The sequence below is a fragment of the Vidua macroura genome, chromosome 31 (genome assembly GCF_024509145.1).
Source record: "Vidua macroura isolate BioBank_ID:100142 chromosome 31, ASM2450914v1, whole genome shotgun sequence".
In the NCBI taxonomy this organism is placed as follows: domain Eukaryota; kingdom Metazoa; phylum Chordata; class Aves; order Passeriformes; family Viduidae; genus Vidua; species Vidua macroura.
The window spans coordinates 333,826-359,932 of NC_071601.1; the positions used below are offsets into that span (position 1 = coordinate 333,826).

The following is a 26,107-nucleotide window of genomic DNA, read 5'->3' on the forward strand; positions in this document are numbered from 1 at the left end:
ACATTACTGTGTGCTGTAATGTCCAGGACCTTTGGCGTGTCCGCACTGCAACTCTGTGAAGTCCTGGGAGAAGTGTCAGTCATGAGGATCCTGTTCCTGCTCTTCCCCCTGTTCCTCCTGCTGGTCCACAGTGCTGCAGGTAAGAGGGGAAGAGGGAAAAGTGCAGTCACACACTCCTCTCCCAGACTATTGTTTTAACTCTCCCTGTGCGTGATTTTCCATGGCAGCAGGAAAACATGACAAGTGCATCCGACGAGGAGGATTCTGTGCTGTGGGGGGCTGTCGTTTCCCCTATAAATACGTGGGAGTTTGTTCAGCACTGAGTCACTGCTGCAAACTGTAAGTTCTGGAAATGGTTTGCTCCTAGTCATGGATAAAGTTATTATTATTATTTCAAGCCAGCTCCTACTTTAGACCTTCACACCTTCGTACTCAGAGGCAAAAGCCAGGGAAAGAAAGGAAAAGTCCTTTTGGGTTTGGACCTGCCCTGAGTAGGACTGAAGTAGCCCCAGGTCAACGTGTTGCACCCTACACTCATTTAGCCCCTCAAGTTTTGCTCACAGTCAATGCAGAGAGCTCAGCTCTGCTGCCCAAATGAGAAGGCTGTTCCTGGAATAGTGTGAGGCATGGGATCCCCCTCCTGATATCTGTAACCACTGGAGTTGGCCTCCTTAGGCTGAGTGTTATCTCCCTGTGCTTGTTTTCATTGCAGGTTAAGGAAAGAAAGAGGGATAAGAAAAGTTACACCTGGTGATACATTTGTTTCCTCTCTTCTTACAGTATTTGGGGTTAAAACCCTGAAATTCCGGAGAAGGACATCCCATTCACTTCTGGCTCCTGAAAATCACCTTCTGATGTCCCTTCCCCTCCTGTCCCTGCCTGTGCCCTGCCCAGCTGGGCTGACAGCAGCAGTGGCAGCTGCTCCTGCTGGCTGCTGCTGGGCTGGAGCCCTGTGGTGCCAGCCCCGGTGTCTTTGGGGCAGGGGCTGCTTTTCCCGGCTTGAATAAAGACGAGCACTTTGGCATTGCAGGGCTGGGCCGTGTGTGCGTGTCCTGCTGCTGGAGGGCTGCTGTGCCTGCTGCCTCTGGGGCTGGCACTGCCTTGGTGGCAGCAGAAGGCCCTGGGGATGGTGCTGGGGCTGAGCAGCGCGTGTGTCCCTGGGGATGCTCCTGCCTGGCCCTGCTTTGGGGACGCTGAGCCCGGCAGTGCCTGCTGAGCCAGCCTGGGTGGGGTGCCTGTGGTGGAGCTGCCCTGCAGATGCTCCCTCTGGGTAGCAGGTTTCTTATCCTGGTCCTGCTGTTTATGGGTGTCCCTTGTCCCCAGCAGCCATGGCTTTGTGTGCATGGCTGTGCTGGGGGCTCTGTGCTGGGCCCGGCCTTGCGTCTTACCCAACCCATCCCAGATGTCCTGGAGTTCCCACCACACTGTGGACTTTGATCTACATCTTCCTCATCCGCCCTTGAGCTGAGGTCTCCAGTGCAGTCCCTGCTCAGTTTCCCCCTCTTCTTCCAGGCCCACAGCACCAACTCCTCTACCTGCCCACAGCCTCTGTCGTTTCCACATCCCTTCTGGAGGAGCCTGATCCTGCAGACACAGGAAACCTCAGCATGCCTTCAAGGGAAAAAGGTCTCCCAGGCTGGCTGTACAGCTCCTCCCAGATGTGATCTCTCCAAGTGGTCTGTTGGGCTACAACCTGAAAATGTCCATAAGTATCTCCCAACAGGGCAAAAGCTGGGTGTCTTCTCTCTGGCAGCTAAGACAAATTTGTTACTACATTCTTCAGTTCCAAAGGCCAGTGGTCTCAGCATTCCTGTGAATGCAGACCCAGCCCAGCAGAGTCAATTCATGGGTTTTGGGGCTGCCCCTGGTCCCTCCCTGCTGCAGGGGCAGAGGCTGAGGTGCCTCCTGGGGCTGTTGCAATCAGTGTCACTGTTGTCCCCATGCAACACCTCTTGTGACACCCACGGCACAGCAGCAACGGGCTGTGGGGCCAGCAGGGAAATCTTTGGGATGGGCACAGGAACTGGTGGGTGCACCAGCAGCAGCCCAGTTCTTGTGACAGCCCTTGCTGGGCAGGAAGGGTCTGTGCCATGTGACCAAGTTAGCATCTCCCTCTCCAGGTGTTTGGCAGAGCAATCTGATTGCCCCCAAATTGCAGAGTCTGAGTTTCTGGGGATGTGGCAGTGGAACCTGGTGCCTCATCATTTTTCTCTGTACAACCCTGAGATATGAAGTCACAGTGACAAGGTGACAAGAAAAACACAGGAAATGGATTCTGCATGCTCAGCAGAAACAGGGGGCCCAGCTGTGAGATTATTGATGGGTTACTGGGAAGGTTTTCTGAAGACAAGTGGAAAAGGTTCTGCTCTGGCACAGAGCAGAGTTGGTGCTGGTTTCCAGTGAACAGTGTCTGTGTCTGTGTCCCTGGATGTGTCCAGCAAACCACAGCACCACAAGGAGTTCTTACACAAGGCAGGATGACACAAGACCTTGGGAATCCTACTCAGAGGTGTCAGAAGAGGAAACCAAAACCTCCTTTTCTCTGTGCAGAGGGGAAACAGAGAAAGGAACTTTTGGGCTGGACATCTCGAGTACTCAAGTGACTCCAGCCTGTCCTATGTGCTCTTCTCTTCTATATGTTCCAGGGAGCAGCAGGTACAACAGTAATTAATTAAATGGATGAAAAAATAGAGGATTTAAGTGATGCTACAGTGAAACTGTGCTGTGGATGTTGAATTTTCCCATAAACAGAATGAAGACGAAAAAAGAAAGAAGCCAAGCCTTTTAGTACAGGTATTTTTTTTTTGCCTCTATTGAGATAATGAATCACATGTGAGTTCTCCTGGCTGTGCTACTGAGAGGGTCCTCACTGCCCCATACCTTTAAGGAATGGCTTCTGCTGCAGGTTTCATACTGGAACTGGAGCTGGGACCTTGTAACAAAGCTGTGGCTATTTTAGAGATGAGGTTTTGCCCCTATCACCATGGTTTCTATTCCATATCTTTCCAGGTCCACAGCACTGTGCACAGCAGTCCCAGTGGAGAGGAGGAGGAAAAGGGAGGAAGGGAAATCCTGCTTTACCCTCAGAGTCCTGCCTTGTGCAGGAATGAAGGCATCAGATATGTTGGACAATCTTTGCTGAAGGCTGCTGAGGGGAGGTCCTGAGTATGTCCCAATCAAGTGCCATAAACATCACCCAACTTCCACTGGGAAACTTCCCTTGGATGTTGGAGACTGGACAATTGGCAGCCCAAGGACATGGGGACAATCCTGGGCTGGATCTGCTGCCCTGCCCAGCCCAGAGGCACTTCTGGGGCTGCAGGGACATTCCAACAGCTCCCAGAGCTCTGCAGAGCCCAGGAGGACTCAGAACAGAGGGGAAGGCCCTGCCTGGGGTCTGGACAGTCTCAGGTGTGCCCAGAAAACAGAGGGCATTCCCAGGGTGTGCACAATGAATACACAAACACAGATGTGGAGCCTGAGATTCCCAGTCAGAGCCACGTCCTGCTCCACGTGGGCATATGGGATATCCCTGCAGAAAGCCCAGTGAGCTCTTTTCCCACCAGCAGTTGCATGGTGCCTCCCTTGAGCTCATCCTCACTTGTGCCGAGCACCCCCCACAAAAAAACCATTGCCCAAATCAAAGTGAGAGACACGAAGAAGGGAACTGAGAAGATAAAGATGTCTGTGCCTATGAAAAAGCAGGACATGGTTTCTGCTTCACATGAGGGAGCATCTGCAGGGCAGCCCCACCACAGGCACCCCACCCAGGCTGGCCCAGCAGGCACTGCCAGGCTCAGCGTCCCCAAAGCAGGGCACAGGCAGGAGCATCCCCAGGGACACACGCGCTGCTCAGCCCCAGCACCATCCCCAGGGCCTTCTGCTGTCACCAAGGCAGTGCCAGCCCCAGAGGCAGCAGGCACAGCAGCCCTCCAGCAGCAGGACATGCACACACGGCCCAGCCCTGCAATGCCAAAGTGCTCGTCTTTATTCAAGCCGGGAAAAGCAGCCCCTGCCCCAAAGACACCAGGGCTGGCACCACAGGGCTCCAGCCCAGCAGCAGCCAGCAGGAGCAGCTGCCACTGCTGCTGTCAGCCCAGCTGGGCAGGGCACAGGCAGGGACGGGAGGGGACATCAGCAGATGGGTCCAGGAGCCAGAAGCGAGGGGATGTTCTTCTCAGGAATTTCCGGGTTTCAAACCCAGCGACTGTAAAAATAAAGCCGACAAACACATCACCTGCTGTGACTTTGCCTGCCACTCTCTCTGCTGCCCTGCAATGCCCAGGGTGAGTTGCAGCAGACCCAAGCTCTGGGGAGGTGTGGTGCAGTCCTGAGTGCAGACAGTTTGGACCTGGGGTATCTCAGTGCTGGCAGCCCTGGCTCCAGGTCTGTGCAGATGCAGCAAGTTTGGGATCATGTCCCTGGCGCTGCCCAAGGACAGGGAATGTTTCCCTCTTTGATGGCTTTGGTGAGTGGGGAGGCCCTGGCTGGCCTGGGGCTGCTGCAGCTTCACTCAGGGCAGCTCCAAAGGTCTGAAGAGCTCGTACCTTCATTTTTAGGTCACTTTCACCAATTCTATGTTAGAATTAAATTTGTAAGAGATCCCACTGGAAAAAAAGGAAGATCTTTCTTCAGACATGGATCTGTTCCTTACCTTTTGCAACACACACTGACTGCCGAACATCTTCCAATAGGTTTTGAGGACGAGCTGCAGCCATCAAAGCTGCAGAATCCTCCTCGGCGCCTGCATCGAGCTGAACTTCCTGTTTCCATGGACAAAAGCACACACAGCTGTTACAGCAATAATCTAGGAGAGCAGGATGTGCTTGTATTCCTGCTGGCAGGCAGGGACTCCTCACATCCCACATCCCTGTCTATTTCCCTGGGATCTCTACATCCCAAAATGGTGTCCAGTTGGAAACTCACTTAAGAAACCCCTCTGACCCCTGATACCTTCTCAACATTCCCACAAATATGCTCACTTCCAATGACACTGAATTCCCACTGGTGCAGGCTCACACTTTCCCCCATCTCCCCTCTTCCCTTCTCACCCGCAGCACCCTGGACCAGCAGGAGGATCAGGGGGAAGAGCAGGAACAGGATCTTCATGGCTGCTGCCTCTCCCGGGTCTTCACAGGGCTGCAGAGGGGACACCAAGGCAATGGGGACAGGAAGGACCCTGAGTGGGCAGGATTCCAGAGAGAGACCCCACACTCACCTCCCTGACAAAGGCTTTGGTGTTCAGGCAGCAGCAAACCCAAGAGGAATGGCTGTGTCCAGATGCCCTTGTGGCCAGGGAATGCTGCTGTGCCCCAAAGACGCTGGGTTTATAGCAGTGCTGGTGGGTGGGACAAGCCCCAATTGCTGCTGGCACAAGTGCCCTGGGCCAACCCGGGAGTGCCCCATGGCTCTGGGGGCGCTGGGGCTGGCCCTGGTCCCTCCCTGCTGCAGGGGCAGAGGCTGAGGTGCCTCCTGGGGCTGTTGCAATCAATGTCACCATTGTCCCCACGCAACACCTCTTGTGACACTTGTGGCACAGTGTCAACGGGCTGGGCAGGAGAGACCTGGGATGGACAAGGCAGAGTGATTCATGCTGGGAAGAGGAGAAATGAGGAAAATATTTCCTTCTTTGTGTCCTCTGATTTTATCAATTCTATAAATACTGAGGTTGGGATGTGGAAGATCAGACTGAATATTGCAAACGTGCTCAGCTTTTTACGGTGAGAGGAAAGCTTGATTGCCTCTCATTTCATCGCAAAAGCCTTCTCTGGGGAGTTTGTACGGAAGATGGATAAAATATGATTCAGGGTTAGCAGAGGGGAATGAAAGACTACGTAAGGCAGGAGTGATCTGAATATTGCCCACCAAGTTGTCCAGATCTGGAAAGCAATGGCAGGGGAAGCTTTTTGGAGTTTGTCTCTTCTCCCTGGTAACAATTGACAGGACCAGAGGAAATGGTCTTGATTGTACCCAGGAAGGGTGAGATTGGAAATTGGAATCAATTTCTTCACTGAAAAGGCACTCAGACACTGGCACAGGCTGCCTAGGACATTGATGGAGTCACCCTCCCTGGAGGGATTTAAAAGCCATGTAGATGTGGCACTTGGGGACAGTGGTTAGTGTTGATCTTGGCAGTGCTGGGGGAATGACTGGCCTGGATGGTCTTAGAGGACTTTCCCAACATTAAAGACTCTGTGATTCTCTGGTTCTTTCAAGAGAAAGCCTTCAGTGAAACAGGCAGGGCCCCCCATTGCTCCCATACACAGGAGTACCTGGACACACACAGGTATTGAACCACTCAAGGAATCAAATGCCTGAGGTTTGCTGTGCACACAGGGAGAGCCCCTGGGTTTGATGAAGCAGAGCACTGTCACTCCAGACTGCCTCGGATGGGCAGAGAGGAGCAGAAAACCTGTTTGTTCCCTGTGGGGAAACAAATTCGGACATTTGCAGGCCATGATCCATTGGAGTCCTTTCACATGTCACCCAGACCAGGAGCTGCACAGTCTCCTACTCCTCCTTCTGTCTGCTGGGATGGGATGTGGAGCAGCTCAGCCACAGCAGGGAGGGCTGTGGTGCTGGAACAGGACAAGGAGAAGCAGCAGGGACAGCTCCTGTGGGTGACCACGGCCATGGCCACTCAAGGGACACAGTTCCCGGCACAGCTCTGCACATGAGGCCATGGCTGTTGGAGACAAGGGAAATCTGGGACTGGCAGGAGCAGCACAGGGATCTCAATTCCCCAGAGAGAGCATCTGCAGGGCAGCCCCACCACAGGCACCCCACCCAGCCTGGCCCAGCAGGCACTGCCAGGCTCAGCATCCCCAAAGCAGGGCCAGGCAGGAGCATCCCCAGGGACACACGCGCTGCTCAGCCCCAGCACCATCCCCAGGGCCTTCTGCTGCCACCAAGGCAGTGCCAGCCCCAGAGGCAGCAGGCACAGCAGCCCTCCAGCAGCAGGACACGCACACATGGCCCAGCCCTGCAATGCCAAAGTGCTCGTCTTTATTCAAGCCGGGAAAAGCAGCCCCTGCCCCAAAGACACCGGGGCTGGCACCACAGGGCTCCAGCCCAGCAGCAGCCAGCAGGGGCAGCTGCCACTGCTGCTGTCAGCCCAGCTGGGCAGGGCACAGGCAGGGACGGGAGGGGACATCAGCAGATGGGGACATCAGCAGATGGGGACATTAGCAGATGGGGACATCAGCAGATGGGTCCAGGAGCCAGAAGCGAGGAGATGTCCTGCTTTAGAATTTCAGGGTCTTAACCTCAGATTCTACAGAAAGAAAGCAGACAAGCACATCAGCAGGTGTAACATTTCCTACCACTCTCTCCCCTGCCTTGCAATGCCCAGGGTGAGTTGCAGCAGACCCAAGCTCTGGGGAGGTGTGGTGCAGTCCTAAGTGCAGACAGTTTGGACCTGGGGTTTCTCAGTGCTGGCAGCCCTGGCTCCAGGTCTGTGCAGATGCAGCAAGTTCGGGATCATGTCCCCAGTGCTGCTCAAAGACAGGGAATGTTTCGCTCTTTGGTGGCTTTGGTGAGTGGGGGGCCCTGGCTGACCAGGGGCTCCTGCAGCCCCACTCAGAGAAGCCCCATACCCACAAGGGCTTGTCCCTTCTCTTTTCGGCCTCTTAGACTAATTGTAAAAGCAGGAGAGATTTTATCAGGTGTTGCCTAGAATGAAATTTGTAATAGATCCCTCAGTATAAAAAGGAGGAAACTATTCCTTCAGGCAGAGATCTGGTCCTTACCTAAGACAGCACACATGGTATGGTGAACATCTTCCAACAGGTGTTGCGGGGGGGCGACAAATCCCAACGGTGCAGTATCCCCCTCTGCGCTTGCATGCACTTGCATCTCCTGTTCCCATGGACAAAAGCACACACAAACCAATTACAGCAATAATAGTAACCATAATCAAAATCGTGATCATAATCCACTCAGCTGATGGATAGGAAGTGTCAGTTTTGTGCCCCAGGAAATGCTTCCATCCAAACCATCCTCCGTTCCCTTGGGGCTCTCTGCCATCCCTGTGCAGGGGAAGAAACTCCCAAACAGGAATAGCTGGGTGCAGGCTTGGAGCCTGAAACCTTCCTGACCTACAGAACAAGGCAGGATTCTGTCCCCATGGGATTTCTCCACCCTAAATCATTGTTGATTTGGAAATGCATTGGAGAAACTCCTTTGACCTCACTCCTCTGTTACATTCTCATCGCTCCCACAAACACGGTCCCTTCCAGGGACACTGAATTCCCACTGGTGCAGGCTCACACTTTCCCCCATCTCCCCTCTTCCCTTCTCACCTGCAGCACCCTGGACCAGCAGGAGGATCAGGGGGAAGAGCAGGAACAGGATCTTCATGGCTGCTGCCTCTCCTGGGTCTTCACAGGGCTGCAGAGGGAACCAATTCAATGGGGACATGCAGGACCCCAGCCTGGGCTCTTTGGTTCACCAAACTGCAGATGGGCTGCTTCCCAACCCCTGCAGATGATATTTCTTCTACCTTTCTCTTTAAAAACAATTCTTAGTTTTGTGCCACTCTCCAAACTTTTGGAGTCTTTCGTGTCTCTATCTCCTGGAAATAGATTACCTCAACTGATTTTTTGAATTAATTTCCTTTAAGGTATTCCAAAGACTTTTCCCCAGAGAAGGGGTGCTGGACCTGGGGCCAGTTCTTTCCAATCCACTGAAAATACAAGGCTGGTGAAATGTGGGGGATAAGAGAGGTAAAATTGCTACTGAAAGTTATGGAAAAAGAGCTCTTTCGCTCCTTTGGGTTTCATGTGTCAAACACATGCCCCAAACACCCTGCCCACCCAAATCAGCTTCCCTGGCATCAAGAATATTCTCCCAGCTCAGCTTGGCAGGGCACATCCCCAATTCCAGAGCATTCTCAGGATTCCTGGCAAGGACATTCCCCAGCCCCACAATTGCTGCCCCTGCCCTGGGCAGCACCAACCCAGTGAACTGCCAGAGGGCAGGGGACTGTCTTGGTGCCCAGAAATGGGAACAGAAATCAACCTTTGCAGCTACTGAAAGCCTGAAATGATGGGAAATCTCTGTACTGCTGTAGGAAAAGACTCTCCTCTAAATTTCCAAGGGAAAGCCTTCATTCCCCCGGCAAAGACGATCCTGGGTTCCTCCAGCAGCATCAAGGCACTTTTCCAGAGTATGCTGTCCTTGGAAACCTCAGTTTCACCTTCCACATGTTCTGGCCTCTCCCATGAAGACTTTTGTTGTCTTTCCCAGAAGAATTACTGTGGTACAACAAATCACTGATGACCAAATTTTACTAGCCCAAGGTACTTCCAGCAGTTTGTGCTTTAGGAGATGCCGCTCTGCTGGGCTTTGAGCTGAGACCCTGAGTGGGCAGGATTCCAGAGAGAGACCCCACACTCACCTCCCTGACAAAGGCTTTGGTGTTCAGGCAGCAGCAAACCCAAGAGGAATGGCTGTGTCCAGATGCCCTTGTGGCCAGGGAATGCTGCTGTTCCCCAAAGACTCTGGGTTTACAGCAGTGCTGGTGGGTGGGACAGGCCCCAGTTGCTGCTGGCACAAGTGCCCTGGGCCAACCCGGGAGTGCCCCATGGCTCTGGGGGTGCTGGGGCTGCCCCTGGTCCCTCCCTGCTGCAGGGGAAGAGGCTGAGGTGCCTCCTGGGGCTGTTGCAATCAATGTCACCATTGTCCCCACGCAACACCTCTCGTGACACCCACGCCACAGCGGCAACGGGCTGTGGGGCCAGCAGGGAAATCTTTGGGATGGGCACAGGAACAGGAGGGTGCAAGCACAGGCACCAGTGAGGTTCTGGGGGAGCAGAATCCTTCTTTCAAAGAATCCCCTCTGCAATGTTTTGGGTTGGAAGGGACCTGAAAGATCATCTCTCTCCACCCCTGCCATGGACAGGGACACCATTCACTATCCCAGACTCCTCCATGTCCCATCCATCCCGGCCTTGGACAGTCACAGGGATGGAACAGCCACAGCTTCTCTGTGCAACCTGTGCCAGGGCCTCTGCACCCTCACAGGGAAACATTTATTCCCAGTATCCCATCTCACCCTGCCCCTTGTCTGATTGAAACCATTCCCTCTTCTCCTGTCCTTTTCCTATGTCTCTTCTCCTCTGATTGAAGAACCAGTGTGGGATGTGCAAAAACTCACAGAATATGGAAAACAATTTTAGACACGGCAAGAACATCTTATTAGACAAGAGGTCTGTGCACCTGCCGTGTCAGGGGGATAAGCAGGGTTCTCTGTAGTGGCTCTCCTGGCAACACCAGGATAGATGACAAGTTCTGTCAACCAGGTGATCCAACAAAACTGCACCTCCCTCTAATGCCAACCCAGCTGAAGAAATACAAGCTGCATGCAGCCATCACTTGTGAATCCAGTGAGTTTGATGCCAGCCATGCCAATGGGAGAAGTGACAGTCCTTGCCAGGCAGGAGGGTCTGTGCCACATGCCCAATTTGGCAATTTCCCCTCCAGGTGTTTGGCAGAGCCATCTGGTGCCCCCAAACTGGGCTGAGCTGCTGGGGATTTGGCAAATGGAACTTGACATCTCAATTGTGCTGCTTCACAACCCAGAGATGTGATGTCACAGTGACAAGACGACAATCATTAAAAATGTGGGAGAGGGATTTGGGATGCTCAGCAGAAGCAAAGGCACCACTTGCACAGACTACTGCTGGTGGGTTCACTGGGAGGGTTTCTTGAAGGGATTCAGAAAAGGTTCCACTCTGTGCCAGAGCAGCAGGTCAGTGCTGGTTTCCAGGGAGCAGCTCTGTGTCCCTGTGTCCATGGATGTGTCCCTGTGTCCCTGGATGTGTCCAGAAAACCACAGCACTGCAGGGTCCTTACACAAGGCGGGATGACACAAGGCCCTGGGTTGGGAGTCCTTGTCAGAGGTGTCACAAGAGGAAACCAAAGCCTCATTTTCTGTGCTGCAGGGGGAGAAATAGGAAAAGGAACTTTTGGGCTACTGGTGCTTCCAGCCTGGCCTTTATGCTCTCTTCCTCCTGATGCTGCAAGGAGCAATAGGAAATATAATCATGAAATGATTTGAATGTACAGAAAGATTAAGGATTTAAGTTATGCTACAGTGAAGCTGTGCTGTGGATACTGCGTATTCCATATAGACATAATGCAGATGAAAGACAAAGCAAACCTTTTGGTTCAGGTAATGATTTTCTCCCTATCAAGCTCCAGTATCACCTGTGACTCTCTGTATGTCTTGGCTGTCCTCCATGACATCCCCCACACCAGATGCCTTTTAGGAATGGCTTCTGCTGCAGCTTTTGCAGCTGGGACTGGAGCTGGGGCAGTGTAACAAGGCTGAGGCTATTTTAGGGAGGAGGCCTTGCCACTGTGTCCACAGTTCCCAATCCATGTCGTTCATGGCATGAGAGCAGGGTCCAGAGAAAAGAATGATATCTGGGCCTAGAAACACCTGGATAAGGATCCTGCTCTCCCAGAGAGAGCATCTGCAAGGCAGCCCCACCACAGGCACCCCACCCAGCCTGGCCCAGCAGGCACTGCCAGGCTCAGTGTCCCCAAATCAGGGCCAGGCAGGAGCATCCCCAGGGACACACGCGCTGCTCAGCCCCAGCACCATCCCCAGGGCCTTCTGCTGCCACCAAGGCAGTGCCAGCCCCAGAGGCAGCAGGCACAGCAGCCCTCCAGCAGCAGGACACGCACACACGGCCCAGCCCTGCAATGCCAAAGTGCTCGTCTTTATTCAAGCCGGGAAAAGCAGCCCCTGCCCCAAAGACACCGGGGCTGGCGCCACAGGGCTCCAGCCCAGCAGCAGCCAGCAGGAGCAGCTGCCACTGCTGCTGTCAGCCCAGCTGGGCAGGGCACAGCAGGGATGGGAGGGGACATCAGCAGATGGGTCCAGGAGCCAGAAGCGAGGGGATGTCCTGCTTGGGAATTCAGGGTTTCAACCCCAGATTCTGCGGAAAGAAATTATACAAGCACATCAGCAGGTGTAACATTTCCTGCCACTTTCTCCCCTGCCCTGCAATGCCCAGGGTGAGGTGCAGCAGAGTCAGGCTCAGGGGAGGTGAGGTGCAGTCCTAAGTGCAGACAGTTTGGACCTGGGTTATCTCAGTGCTGGCAGCCCTGGCCCCAGGTCTGTGCAGATGCAGCAAGTTTGGGATCATGTCCCTGGTGCTGCCCAAGGACAGGGAATGTTCCCTCTTTGGTGGTTTTGGTGACTCCTCTGCAGAGCATGAATTATCCCCTTGGGACTGGAGGAGAGTGGGGATGCCCTGCCTGACCTGGGGTGCTGTAGCACCTCTCATGGCAGCTCTGAGCACTTTCCCTTCCCTCCCCTCAGCTCTGCCTTGAATCCTCAGGGGCACTGAGCTTTTAGCTACTCAGGGGCCTTTAAACACCTTCTGCCATGACAGCAGCGTTTGAAATTCCAAAACTTACTTTTTGCAGCAAAAGTAAAACCTGGAACATTTTCCCGCAATGCCATAGGGGAAAGAGCAATTCAGAAGTGAGCAGTATCCCTTTTCTCGCAGACATTGTTTCCTGTTTTTTGGGGCCAAGGAGGATCCTGCACAAAAAGAAAGAGGTCAAAGTGAGTGTGGCATAAATGTCAAAAATGTGTCTGGTTCCAGAGCAGCTGCTGGGTCTGAGTCCCAGTCTTGTATGGGAACTGAGCACCAAACCCAACATCTTAAACTCTCCAGTCAGAGTTCTTTTTTTCTACAGCAACATATGCATGTGGGGAAAGACAGAGGGAAAGACCAGCAGGAGCTAGAGGAGTTGCTGTGCTGGATCCTCAGCAGCCCAGACCTTCCTCACAGCAAATCCCTCCCAAATGTTATAAATACCTGAGAATTGTGGTCGCTTACCAGGACCTGGAAAACCCCTCTGATGGGGGTTCACACCTCAGCCATCTCCCCTCTGTCTCTCTCACCTGCAGCACTGTGGACCAGCAGGAGGAAGAAGGGGAAGAGCAGGTAGAGGATCCTCATGGCCGATGCCTGTCCTGGCTCTTCTCGGGGCTGCAGAGGGAACACATCAAGAACCAAAGCAGGGTCAAGGATTTAGGGGAATCTTTGTGCCTGGAGAGGCCAAGCTAAATGAAGTCTTCTCCAATGCACTTCACCCCACCAGGCAGCCCAAAGCTTGCTGCCCAAACATCCTGCACAATCCCCTGAAGGCAGGAAAGTCTTCTCAGCTCAGCTTGTAAGTATCCATCCTCAACCCCAGATGTTTCCCAGGATTCCCAGTCAGCCCAATCCCCATCCCTGTGCAGCACTGCCCCAGGAAGAATCAAGAGGGCAGGGAAGTATCTTGGTGGCCCAGAAGTGACTCCCCAGTGACCTACCTGAGAAAGGTGTAGGTTCAGAGCACACCAAGGCAGAAATGGTCTGTAACAAACCAAGCTGGAATCACCTGTGAGAAGAGTCCAGATTGGGGAGTATCCCTGTGCCCCAAACAGGCCGGTTTTGTCCCGTTTCCAGGGGGTGGGACAAACCTCAATTGCTGCTGGCACAAGTGCCCTGGGCCAACCCAGGAGTGCCCCATGGCTCTGGGGGTGCTGGGGCTGGCCCTGGTCCCTCCCTGCTGCAGGGGAAGAGGCTGAGGTGCCTCCTGGGGCTGTTGCAATCAATGTCACCATTGTCCCCATGCAACACCTCTTGTGACACCCACGGCACAGCAGCAACGGGCTGTGGGGCCAGCAGGGAAAGCTTTGGGATGGGCACAGGAATTGGTGGGTGCGAGCACAGGCACCAGTGAGGTTCTGGGGGAGCAGAATCCTTCTTTCACAGAATCACCTCTGGAGTGGTTTGGGTTGGAAGGGACCTGAAAGATCATCTCTCTCCACCGCCTGCCATGGTCAGGGACACCTTCTACTATCCCAGGCTGCTCCAAGCCCTGTCCAACCTGGCCTTGGACACTTCCAGGGATGGAGTAACCACAGCTTCTCTGTGCAACCTGTGCCAGGGCCTCACAACCCTTAGAACCAAGAATTTCTTCCCAATATTCCATGTAACCCTTTCCTCTTTGGCCTTTGAAGCCATTTTCCCTTGATCTGTCACTCTAGACCCTGGCCCAAAGTCCTTCTCCAGCTCTTTTGCATCTCCTTGCAGCACTGGATAGGGCTCCAAGGTTTCCCCAACCCTTTCTCTTCTCCAGGCTGGACACTCCTAGATAACTCAATCTCTGTGGTTTATGTTTTGGTATGTATGGGTCTACTTTTTGAGTAAGGTAGAAAATGAAAAACTCTTTTGAGCCTTCTGCTCCATAACCCCATCACTGGGCCAAGTTCTGCTGCCAAGCCATCATCGTGAGACAAATCTGAAATATTTCGTTAAGGATGTCATGTGTTTTGGGGAAAGGCAGTTGCAGGATAGAGGCATCTTCGTAGGAAGTGAGAGGATGAAGTTATCCATTGAAACAGGATGGAAGCAAATACCAAGAAGCAACAGCCTGGCATCTCTGCCAAGTGCTTCATACCCAGCTGGAAATTTGGAATTGGCCAGGGCAGCATCCTTGAATAGAGAAATCTTTTTCAGTAGAACCAGAGCCACTCATTATGAACACACATGTTCATGGATCATGATCATGGACACATTTTCCACAGAGGGTAAGGTCAGCCTTAGCAGAGGAAAGACATTCTAACCTCAAGTTGTGTCCAGGTGGATGGGGAGAAGACCCCCAGCTCCCACCCTGCAGGGCTGGTTACCCATCTGATCCAGAGGACCCCTTTGTGATGTCACCCGGACAGCTCCCTTGGGAAATCTATTTCCCTCTAAGGTCCATAAAGGTCTCCTTGAGGTGTCCCCACGGGATCATCCCAAGTGCTCATGAGGGCAAGGCAGTCCCTCGCTGCCCTGTGGTAGGATGAGATGTGGAGCAGCACAGCTCCCAGCAGGGTCTCTGGCAAGGAGGGTTACACTGGGCCCAGGGCCTCCAGGTGGGGAATGAGGGGTTTTAACCATTCCTGTTTTCCCAGGAAAAGATTTCTGCATAGTAAGAAATAAGGGATTTTGGCATCTGAACACATTCCGACAAAGGGAAGCTGAGTTCTTTAACCAGCCTTTCTCTTGGCACTGTAGGTTAAGGGATGTGTAGACCTTGAGAGCTGTATAGCTCAGAAAAACTCAAATTAAGGAGCAGTTTGCACCATAAATTGTTGCCCTCTGGGGTTTGTGCATCAAACCCCAAGCAGGATCATGACCACAGTTTCAGTGCATGTTTGAGTGACCAATGCTAAGCAACAACAATTTATTTAGAAGGAGGGAAAGCAATTCAGAACACATTTGGATTTACTCTACATCATAAAGCCTTTTGCTTTGGCAATGAAGGGAGTGTGAGGCTTTGCAGCAGGATCCAGTGGGTTTATGAGTAAGGAGATTCCAAGCAAATTTGTAGGCTTAGAAGAAATTTTCATTACTCTTCAATGAATGGCTCATCAACATCTCTTACGTTCCATGGCCTGCACAAAGGAAAAAAAAAAATTTCAGATTTTCTTTCTGCTTATATTCCCTCTCTACTCACTCTCAGCCCATGCATTTTATCTCCTGGACACAAATTCTTCCCAAAATAGTTCATGTCATTTGTAGTCATGTTGGGACAGCTCTATGCAATTACACCTGTGAGTAAGGAGACTGTTGCCCTATTGTTTAGGAAAAGCAGGGAATTAAATTGATATCCCTAGATTCTGGGATGAGTGCATTCATTCCTGAGTGAAAATAGAAGATTATTTTCATATGATAATTTAATTTTACAACAGAAACCTCACCCTGTGCCTCAGAGCATTTTCCAAATGCTTCTTGGGCAACATGTAACACTTGAGTCAACACAGAACACTTGACTGTCCTCATAGCATAATAGGTTTTTTTTTTCCCTTATACCTAATTTAGATATTCAGGAATACCTTGGGGTTTTAGGAGGCAGGCAAAATATTTACTATTTCTCTGCTCATCCTGCAGATGAGCCTTGGTGAATGCCAAACTCACGGTTTGCAGCAGGAGCGGAACCCAAAGCAACTTCCAACTTTAATCAGGTGGAAGGGACATCCTCCAAAGTGACAGGTCCCTCCTCTACAGAAAAGCATTTCCCTCCGGGGCGAAGACAAACCTGCAACAAGAACAAAATGTTTCCTTCCCCCTTGTTCTGCAGGGCAGGGAATTGCAGTGGAAGGGTTTCTCATTCCTTGAGCTGTCTTTGTCACAGCCTTGGCTGTTTTGAAAGGCTGTGTGGGCAGTGAGGTTACAAAGCAGATCTAGCACAAACACTGGGCTGATTGATTAATTCCTGACTGGCTTCTAGCAATTTTAAAGAGAAGTGGTTAAAATGTGCTGGGAATTTTTCTTCAGGTGCACAAAAATCTCTTTATAGCAACTCTTTCCCGTCTTACCTGGAGAAACCTGGAGTGCCAAGAAGAGGAGAGAAAAGAGCAGGTAAAGGATCTTCATGGCTGAGAATGTGCTGTGGCACTGTTGGGAGAAGGAGCAAGAAAGATGTAAGAGACAGTCCCTGGGATCTGCAGTCTCCTGAGCTAGACACTGTGTTAATAACAATTACATTTATATAAATTTTATCTTCAAGCTTTCAAAAATAATCAGTAAAACCCTGACTATTGTGTGGTGCAAAATGTTTTCAGGACATGTGATCATTAAGTTACTTTAATAGTTTGGTAGCTCAGATTTATTTTCCATTTTGCAAATAGTCCTTAGCCAGAACAGAATCATGGAATCCCAGAGTGGTTTGGATTGGAGGGAACCTTGAAACTCATCTTGTTCTAACCCCCAGGGCTGAAACACCTTCCACTAGACCAGGTTGTTCAAAGTCCCATCCAACCTGGTCTTAAGTACTTCCATAACTTTATTTTTAGCTAAATTATTTTACCTAGTAAATAAACAGCATAAAGCAAAATTAGGTGATAATACTGTAAAAATTACAAACTTCAGGAAAAAAAAAAAGTTCATTTTGTAATGTTTAAATTTATCAAGAGATCAATTTGCTCAACATCTCCAGTCCTGGTCTACAGGCAGCAATTCTAGAATGGTACAATCAATTCAATTCCCATTTGAAAAGAAAATTTTAAAAGCAATACCTTCATTGGAAGAGTTTCAACTAATATTAGGATTAACTTTATAGGATAAGATAGTCTAGCAGGGTGCTTATGGGTAAAAAAGTGGGAGTTAATGTTTGATATCCTGGCATTAGGAATGTTCTGATCTGTCACAAATGATGGTCTCTCAAGCAAGTAATGGAAATTAGATTGTGCTGAAATGTCAGAACTGATAGAGGGTGACCCAAACTGTTTCAAAATTAGTATTAGAAGTTTACACAAGTTTCTATATATTTGAAAACATCAGGAGAAATAAGGATATGAAGTGAACAATTCTGAAAATGAAATAAGGGTTTTAATGTAGAGACATAAAGAAAAAATACTATATATAAAATATGTATTATATACGATATATTTATATATAAATATATAAATAATATATTATTTTATACCTATTGTGCACTACACAAATATTGTATAACTATTTATAATATGTTTCTATTCAAAGGCTATATATTTAATGGAAATATATAGATATAGACATGCAGATTTCCACTGAGAAGTCACCAATTTTTCTGGACCACAGACCTCTCTAAAGTAACCTGAACCAATCAAACATTTATTTTTCCTAGGACTTAGGGAGCAGAAAAAATTATTGAAGCATTCTAGGTATTAACATATATTTGAAGTACTTATTCAACATGTTCAATTTTCCAAAATCTTAGGTTTATCATTTTAGTTACATACAAATTGAAGTTAATAACACAGAGATTTGGGAGTTGGATTTTTGAGGAAAAAACAAAAGCTGGCTTTGAAAGAAAAGAACTGAGACATTACCAGGTATCAGGTGAGCCCTGAAGCCAAACAAGACTTGCTCTTGGTCCTTTCCCTCCTGAAGGCTTTGGCTCTGGGACTGGGATGCTCTTTTATAAGGTGAGACTGGCAAAAAAGACTGACAAGTACTTTTTCTTCTCAGCCATTCATTCAACCAATCCAAAAATTGCTCTTTTTTTTCTGGTGGCCTCTAATCCAACCAGAAACCAGCTGCTTTTCATTTCCCAATGATAAAACTGAGGTTTCTCTCCGACCCTGTTTAAGCTTTCTTTTCCTGGAAAATGCCATGTTTTTCATGAAATACCTCTTGTGACACTCCAGTTTGTGTAAGATACGTTAACCCACCATGGTATGTGTCAAACATCTTGGGACATAGGTTGAACTGCCTAGGAGCAACTTGAGACCTTGCAAGACAAAGCATCTGTGTGTTCCCTGCAATCCCAGTTAATTTTCTGTTCCATAAATACAGAATGTAAGAAGATAGTATGGATATATGGAACTAAAACAAATGTCCATTGGCTTCCTGGCCAGTGGCCACTGAAGATGCCAGAGTGAAGCAAGATGTACCCAGATAAAGTGAATACACCATGGTTATGTCCCTGGACCCCTTCCAACTGATGGGAAATATATAAATTTAGGCAAATCCAGTGCCAGAGGATGTCATTGGGCCCTCAGTCCCCAAAGCTCCTGCTTGAGCTTTTTTCCCAGGACTCCAGTTGATTTTTTGATACTTTCTGTCTTCCGCAGGGCCTTCAGTTGATCATTCCAAAACCAGATTATGCCTTAGGTGAGCATTCAGTTTTTGGTTATCTGCTCTCTGTCTGCCAGCTGTTGACCTCTGCTTCTTCTGCCAAGGGAAATAGCACCCAGCTTCTGCATGGATGGAGAACCTCTCCTGTAAAAAGATGGAGAAAGCTGGGGGTGTTCAGCCTGGGAAAGAGAAGGCTCCAGTGAGACCCCAGACTCCATCTTAGCATCTAAAGGGGTGTTATGAAAAAGGGGGAGATGGACTTTTTATATGGGCAGATAGTGACAAGACATGGGGAAATGGTTTTAAACTGACAAAGGGCAGGTTTGCATTAGATGTTAAGAAGAAATCCTTCCCTGTGAGGGTGGTGAGGGCCTGGCACAGGTTTCCCAGAGAAGCTGTGGCTTCCCCATCCCTGGAAGTGTTCAAAACCAGGTTGAATGGAGCTTGGAGCAACCTGAGATGGTGGAAGGTGTCTCTGTCTACATTGGGGAGGTTGGAATGAAATGGTCTTTAAGGTCCCATAGAATCCAAACCATGCTGTGTTTCTATTAATCTAAGATATTAAATGCTTTCTTAGATCATATTTTACTTTAAGCTTCCCTTCAGTGAACAAAAAAATATTGTTCATGCAGTATTTTAATATGATATATGAATTACATCATAATAGGAAATGATACATTTGCTGATTTGAATGATTGGTGTCTCTAATTGACCAAGACCTCTGCAAATGACACCATGTCTTACAGACACTGCTGTACTGTAGTGTCTAAAGGTAACATCAAAATTAAACTGTTTCCATTGCTGACTGGCAGTTTGCCTCCTAGTCATGTCATTTTTTCATTACTTTGATATGAAGTTCTTAAGTAGAACCATAGAATAGTCTGAAGTGGAAGGGACTTTTGAAAGGTGAGTAAGTCCAAGCCCTCTGTGATGAGCAGGGACATCTTCAACTAGATCAGGTCAGCCCAGACCTGGCTCAGAGCCCTGTCCAAGTAAACAGGTGCACAGGAGTGTACAGAAATTACCTATATGCATGTGAAAACATGACTACAAACCATTTCCCTTACAAGCATACCCCGACACAGCTTTTTATTCTCTAGATAATTTTGTATGTGAATTGTTTCTGCAATAGGAAAAAAATGGTAATTGGATTTCTGGTGTGTCTGCCAACGTGTGGCCATTAAACTGAAAAATAGGGGGAATAAAATTGCAAAAGTTGCAGTTGCTTCACCTCTTGCCAAGTGTTGGTGGTTAATTTGCCAACTGTTACTCTTACCCAACACAATTCCTCAAGGAAACAAAGGTGCATTGTTAATTTTTATTGTCTGTAAGATCTTATGTGCAAGTATTGTCAAGGGCTTAGCTTTACCACTGGGCATCCTTGGCCCTGTTTAATATAAATTTCACATGGTCACAGTCCCATCCAGGCCATCAGAAAACCTCTGCCTGGACAAGGGGGAGGGAGAAGCAGAGGAGGGGTGGAGCACCTTTGGCAGAACTCAGCAAGATTTTTGGGTTGTGGATCTTAGGGTGGACAATCTTTCCATCCCCATCTGCAGCTCCTGTTCTTCTGAGCAAGAGACAACCAAACACTTTCAATTATTTTAGTGGGGTCAGCATTTTGTGCAAGAATACAGTGCTGAGGAGCTGCTGTGACTGATGCAGGTGGGATATACTCCAAAGGGAAATGTCCTCAAAGGAGGCTGCAAAGTGTCTGGAGCAGAAATGTCTTTCACCCTTTTAAAATCACAATTTTTGAGTAATTTTACCAAGATCACCTTCCAGAGAAGAAGGAGGATCTTGCACCTTAGGAGCTTGTATCTAGCACAGAAGATGAGGCAATTAGGAGCAAAAAGGAGAACCTCAAACTCTGCTCCTAGTAGTTTTCTCTGGAAAATAAAAAAGGAAATATTAGGGACGTCTTTCACTAGTGTTACCCCTAATTAAAGTCCATCAAAATGTATACAAAATGTATTTAATCAAGGTAAATACTTTATTGATTATACAGTTATCTTGAGTAAATGATGATATTAACATCTGCATGAACAATTCTGGCTCCATCTTTTGACCTGATAGCTAATTAAAGGTACTGGGGTACAAGGGCAGAGTCCCCTCTCTTTTTTGAGAACCACAATGTGACTGGCAGTGATGTGTGAGTGATCAAAGCTCCTTGGAACAGGCCAGGTACCCCAAAGTTTCTAAAATTCAAAGAACCTTTGTAAACCGAATCAAATTTTCTAGAGAAAGTTGGCGGGAGTAATCGCACCAAATTTGAGATATCCTAAAAGGAAATATTGAAGTACAAAGTATTTTCACTGCTCTTCCTCTATGGATAATGGAGACAGACTGTTCTACAGACTTTTAATAGACATTTGCAATAAGATTGTTAGAAATAAAACATAGAAGTAACAGTAGGGATAGAAGAAATCCGGAAACCCTACAGGACGAGGTGTTTTGCAATAAGAGCCACGAGCACTAATTCTGCAGAACAACATAAGTGGCAGCTGTGTCTCTCACAGAGCCAGAATTTGCTCTTCAGAGGGTTTTTTAAAATAAGTTGTCAGCTCTCCAAACCCACCCAGAAAGTCATTAGGAGTCCAAACCATCTGAGTTTGGTAACATATTTCACTGAGCACTTTTGTGACTGTTTAGCAATTGCTTTTGAAGAGATGACAACCAAATCACTACGTTGAACACCCATAACTCTTGGTAATATGTTTTTTTACTCTTTCCCTTTTTTTTTACTTTTTTTTTCCTGTTTTGTATTGCTGATATGATTCCAAATGTTCTTGGTTTTCCTTTGCATAAGGTCTACTCAGAAATTTTCTCAGATGCTTCCAGGCCCTCTGAAGGAAACATCTGGAGGAATCTTGGCTTTATCTACACTGCTAGGCCATGAGGGCAAGGAAAAGAGACAGAAGCACACATTCCAGCCCATATTTTGTTTCTTGCAATGAGAAAGGAAGGTCCACTTTGCAACTGCAATGACTGCTCCTTTTGGTACTGAGGGCTCCTTATTTGTTTAATTGCAGAATGGTTTGGGTTGGAAGCGACCTTAAAAATCATCTCAACCCAAGAGCGAGGATATATTTCATTATCCCAGGTCGCTCCAAGCTCTGTCCAGCCTGGCCTTGGACACTCTTAGGGATGGGGCAGCCACAGCTTCTCTGGGGAACCTGTGCCAGGACCTCACCACCCTCACAGGGAAAATGTTTCCCTCTTTCCCTACAAAGAATCACCAGAGATTCAACCACATGAATGCCACCATAACTGATTTTATTAAAGGAGAGGAAAGAAGTAGTTTCCACAGTGTTGCCTGGTTCATGTTTGTGGTGTTTGCTTCACTGCAAGGGAAGACTGTGACAGCTTTTCATTGCAGCAGGAACTGGTGCCACCAGGAGCGATGGGATCAGGGTGATTCCCAGGAGCCATTCAGTAGAAGCCAGAAGGATTTCCAAGGTGAATCCAGGGACTCCTCAGCTACTCCACCCCCTGCATGAAGAAGAGAGAGTCTCAGGCTACCCACCTGTAGGTTTTCTGCCGAGATGTTCTCCTTATCTCATGACATCAGAGCAGAGGCTGCCATGGGATGTCAATCCCCCCTCTATTCCAGCAGGTTTGGCACCAGAGAAGTGAGACATGTGGCAGGAGCTGTACCTCTTAAGATGTTGCTCTGGAGAGAAGACAATGAGGATATGAGCCATTCCCATAGAGATCCCTGCATTTCTACTCACCTTCTGCAGCAAGAATATCCATTGCTACACGTTCCAATCCAGTAATACGGGCGACGACAAATCCCTGGGAAGCAGAGTCCGTTTTGGATCAAACAAGAATTGTCTCGCCTAGGAAACACTTGTCCTGCACAGCACAAAGAGAAGAGTCATTTACCATGAAAGTGATCAAAAGAAAGTACAGTCTTCTTCTTTATTCCCCTCACGCCTTACCTGCAGCCCCTTGGAGCATCAGGAAGAGGACAACCAGGAGCATATGAAGGATCCTCATGGCCACAGCTGGGATGTGGATTCTTTACCTGCACTGAGCAGAGAGCACAAGGTTAAACAACACTGGACAGAGGATTCCCTCCTGACCGGGAGATGATGATTTAAAAATGTGCCCAGAGACACCAAAGCCAAAATCATTGTCCAGTGGTTTTGGACAACAAACAGAGTCAAAACCTCATCCTTGGAAATATTAGCAATTTCAAGGAATGCATCTCTAATCTGACCTAATTAGTATCACATTAAGCACAGATTCAGACTAGAAACTCCTGGATTAGCTCAAAACCTAAATTATTCTGGGATTCTATGCTGTTTTGGAGCTAGTTTTCCTTTCTTCTTCTTTTTTTTTTTTTTTTTTTTTTTTTTTTTCCCTTTTAATTTTGGTTTTACTGCAGTGAAAAAAAAAATATCCCAGATCTCTTCAGCCCCAGGCAGGTTACTCTGGTACCAGCATAGGCTCACAAATTATCCCCCTTCCACATATTGAAGTACACAAAGATTTCAGAGAATGCAGAGAATGAACCAGTCTTAATCCTTAGGAAAGTCTAAAAAAAGACATCTCTATCTTTTCAATATTAATTAAGGTAGCAACTCATTCAAAATGTTACTGCATTCAGGCAAGACATGTGGCTCAAAACACAAAGCTCAGCTGCTGTGCTGGCTGGGTGTCTGTTTCTGCAGTAAAACAGACATTTCTGTCTCTGATGTCTCAAGGGAAGGTTCCCAGTCTCTGCTCCTCTTGGAGATCAGCAAACCCAGCGCCCACCTGGAAGCCCTGCAAGCAGCCAATCCTCAGCCCTACACATATACACAGGAGGCACTTGCTGGAGTAAAGAGAGGGAAGGGGTTAATCAAAGCAGAAACTTGAGACTGAAGAAAGGAAAGGAGGTTTGTAAAGACGGAGAGGTGAGGGTGGCTCTCCAGCACCAGGCAGATTTACCCGAGGAGAAGGCGGAGGATCGCTGCCGCTTCTGTTCTCCTGTGGATGCACCAGTCCCAAACACGCCTAAAAAGGGTTGGGGATGAGTGAATGCAGTCACTGGCCAATGAAATAAAAGCCTTTCCAGCCTGTATTTTGTTACTTCCAATGAGAAAGGAAGGTCCACTTTGAAACTGCTATCACCACAGAGCCCCTGATCTTTGTGCAACCCATCCAAGTTTGTGCAAGGCACGTTAGACCACAGGGTGATGTAAAATACCTGGGACATGCTGTGAGTGCTCCTGGTCCTGAGGGCTCCTTAGCTGTAGAATCCCAGAATTGTTTGGGCTGGAAGGAACCTTAAATCCCATTGACTTCCACCCCCTGCCATGGGCAGGGGACATCTTCCACTATCCCAGGTTGCTCAGAGCCCTTTCCATCCCAGCCTTGAACACCTTCAGGGATGGGGCAGCCACAGCTTCTCTGGACAATCTGTGCCAGGGCCTCACCACCTTCAGAGGGAAAAATTTCCTCTCCTTCTTTGGAAAATAATCACTGGTAATGTCACAAGATTCCCTGGTGACTGCTGTGGTGCTTTACAGATCTTCAGGACCAAGGAGCCAGGACAACCAGAAACCTTGATGCCTAGGAGGGATCTCAAAATTGCATAAGGAGGAGGACAAGAGCGGGCTGTGGAAAACTATGTGGATTTTAAGAAATCTCTGTGTTGGGAATATCTTCCTCAAGGTATAACTGCTTTACAGCTGCTCAAGTGTCCTGAATGAAAAGGCAGCTCAGATGTTCACCTTCAGGTTAGCAAAATCTAGGGTTTGTTCCCAGGTGGGCCAACTCCACATGGGATAAATCATGGCTTTACAATGCAGTCAGGGAAGCACAGATAAATATTACTGATGCTTTAGAGATGTAAAGCTCAATTTCTGCTCTCTGGATCTCCAAGCAGAACTTTTATCCTCATATTTCCAGGGCTTTGGAAGCAGCTGGCAAACCCTGTTTGCTTGTGCCTTCCCTGGGCTGGGGGGGTCTTTCTTGTGGGAGAGGTTCAATTCCCAAAGGGAGCAGGGGCAGCTCACTCCACATCACTGCTCAAAATACCCAACAGCAGATGGGATTTCCAGGCAGGGTTTGTCCGAGTCAGGTCTGGGCAGTTTTCCACAGGGCTGTCCAAGGTCAGTGGATGGACAGCAGGGCTGCTCCCACATGGATTTGATGCCATTTTTTGCCAGGTGCAGAGGTGCTGTGAGGACAATCGTTGGGCAATCGTACCAAAGGTCTGTCATCCTTCCTGTCATTTGCACAGAGGACGCTGGAGGAAGAGGATGGCAGAGAGAAGGTGAAGGATCCTCATTGCTTCAAGTGTCTGGGGACATCCCATTGTCACAGGTAAGCTGAGGTGACATATGGACACAGGGTTTAACCCAGTGGCCTTCATGCCAGCTCCTAGAGTGATTTCAGGTGCTCTGGGCTGGCTGAGATCTCCTCCTGGGATTCATGGAAAAGGGTCAGGAGAGAGGGGAGCAAGCCAGGAAGGAGGGATGGGACACAGGGACATCTCAGGCAGCACTGGTCTAAGTCCTGGGCAAAGGAACTGAGACCTGGGTGTTTACTGGGAACGAAGTCTGTGGTGTGCTGAGTGATAAAAAATCATCTGGGATTTAGAAGAGTCCTTCCATATATTCATTTTAACAGTATTTTATATAAAAATACATCTATCTTAGTGTGGATTTGCTATGAGGGCTGTAGAGAAACAGGAGAGTCAGAAATATCATTATATAATTTGTCTACATTTAAATAAACAATTACTGAAATTAATATCCTGACTATTCCTGAGTAAATCACAGGTTTGACTATCTGGATTATTCTTTTCTATTTGCATGTTCTTCAGCAAAGATAAAATATAAAGCAGTTTAGTAAATTTGGCCTTTGTTTCTCTTGGAATATTCATAGACTATAGGCACAGGCATACAAATCTATGTCTATGCTTGGAGAACATAATTCTGGGGGATCTACACAATGTCTTTTGCAGTTCTCCAGGAAAAGGGAACTGAGTAAGACATTCAGCAGTCAAAATGCTTTCAGGGTGCAATATTAATTGATTTGCAATATTCATTCTTTAGTTGCATGTGTTTAACTGCCAAGAAACATGTGAAATGTATCACTTTTGTAATCACGAGTGGCCAAAATAATGCTTAGAGTCAATAACAGTATGTCAGAATTAAAATAAGAGTTAAATGATATTATTTAAGATATTTAAAGGAAGTTTTCCATCAATCATAAGAACAAATTAAATTAAATCTTATCCAAACCCTGATATTTGAACTTGGATCTGTTTTGTTCTTTGGGCAGGTGGCACATGCACAAAGTGGAAAAGCAGGAAGAAAGAATAATTTTATCCCATTTTAACTTCCTTTTCAGGAGGTTACCCCAAAATCTCAGTTCAGAGCTCTGTGCCTCTACAAACTCATTTATACATTTAATATTCACAGTGTCTAATTCCACTTCATTACATTTCATCACTTGAGTTATTTAAGTTTTGGTGGTTTTTTTTTTTTTTG

The 26,107-nt window shown here is 48.3% G+C and overlaps 2 protein-coding genes across 2 annotated transcripts; both read right to left on the minus strand.

Moving 5' to 3' along the window:
- Window positions 1-11,860: 11,860 nt before the first annotated feature.
- Window positions 11,861-13,554, minus strand: LOC128820858 (gallinacin-1-like). The gene is made up of 5 exons (XM_054001693.1): window positions 13,487-13,554; window positions 13,337-13,379; window positions 12,923-13,010; window positions 12,430-12,556; window positions 11,861-11,945 (listed from the first exon to the last, which is right to left on the minus strand). Exons 1-5 carry the CDS (start codon window positions 13,534-13,536, stop codon window positions 11,933-11,935), a joined length of 321 nt encoding a protein of 106 aa, XP_053857668.1. The 5' UTR covers window positions 13,537-13,554; the 3' UTR covers window positions 11,861-11,932.
- A 1,665-nt stretch (window positions 13,555-15,219) lies between these two features.
- Window positions 15,220-16,522, minus strand: LOC128820859 (gallinacin-2). The gene is made up of 3 exons (XM_054001694.1): window positions 16,376-16,522; window positions 15,975-16,095; window positions 15,220-15,451 (listed from the first exon to the last, which is right to left on the minus strand). The coding sequence occupies exons 1-3, from the start codon at window positions 16,431-16,433 to the stop codon at window positions 15,406-15,408; spliced, it is 225 nt and encodes a 74-aa protein (XP_053857669.1). The 5' UTR covers window positions 16,434-16,522; the 3' UTR covers window positions 15,220-15,405.
- Window positions 16,523-26,107: the final 9,585 nt, after the last annotated feature.

What these genes read in the sequence shown, in the direction of transcription:
- LOC128820858 (XM_054001693.1), bottom strand. Translation starts at nt 13,536, where the DNA reads ATGGGGCACTCCTGGGTTGGCCCAGGGCACTTGTGCCAGCAGCAATTG. An exon ending in TTGTGCCAGCAGCAATTGAG is followed by an intron (nt 13,380 to 13,486) that starts GTTTGTCCCACC and finishes GGTTTGTTACAG; the next exon opens with ACCATTTCTGCCTTGGTGTG. An exon ending in GCTGGTCCACAGTGCTGCAG is followed by an intron (nt 12,557 to 12,922) that starts GTGAGAGAGACA and finishes CTTTTTGTGCAG; the next exon opens with GATCCTCCTTGGCCCCAAAA.
- LOC128820859 (XM_054001694.1), bottom strand. Translation starts at nt 16,433, where the DNA reads ATGAAGATCCTTTACCTGCTCTTTTCTCTCCTCTTCTTGGCACTCCAG. An exon ending in GGCACTCCAGGTTTCTCCAG is followed by an intron (nt 16,096 to 16,375) that starts GTAAGACGGGAA and finishes TTCTTGTTGCAG; the next exon opens with GTTTGTCTTCGCCCCGGAGG. An exon ending in TTCCGCTCCTGCTGCAAACC is followed by an intron (nt 15,452 to 15,974) that starts GTGAGTTTGGCA and finishes TCCTTTGTGCAG; the next exon opens with GCCATGGAACGTAAGAGATG.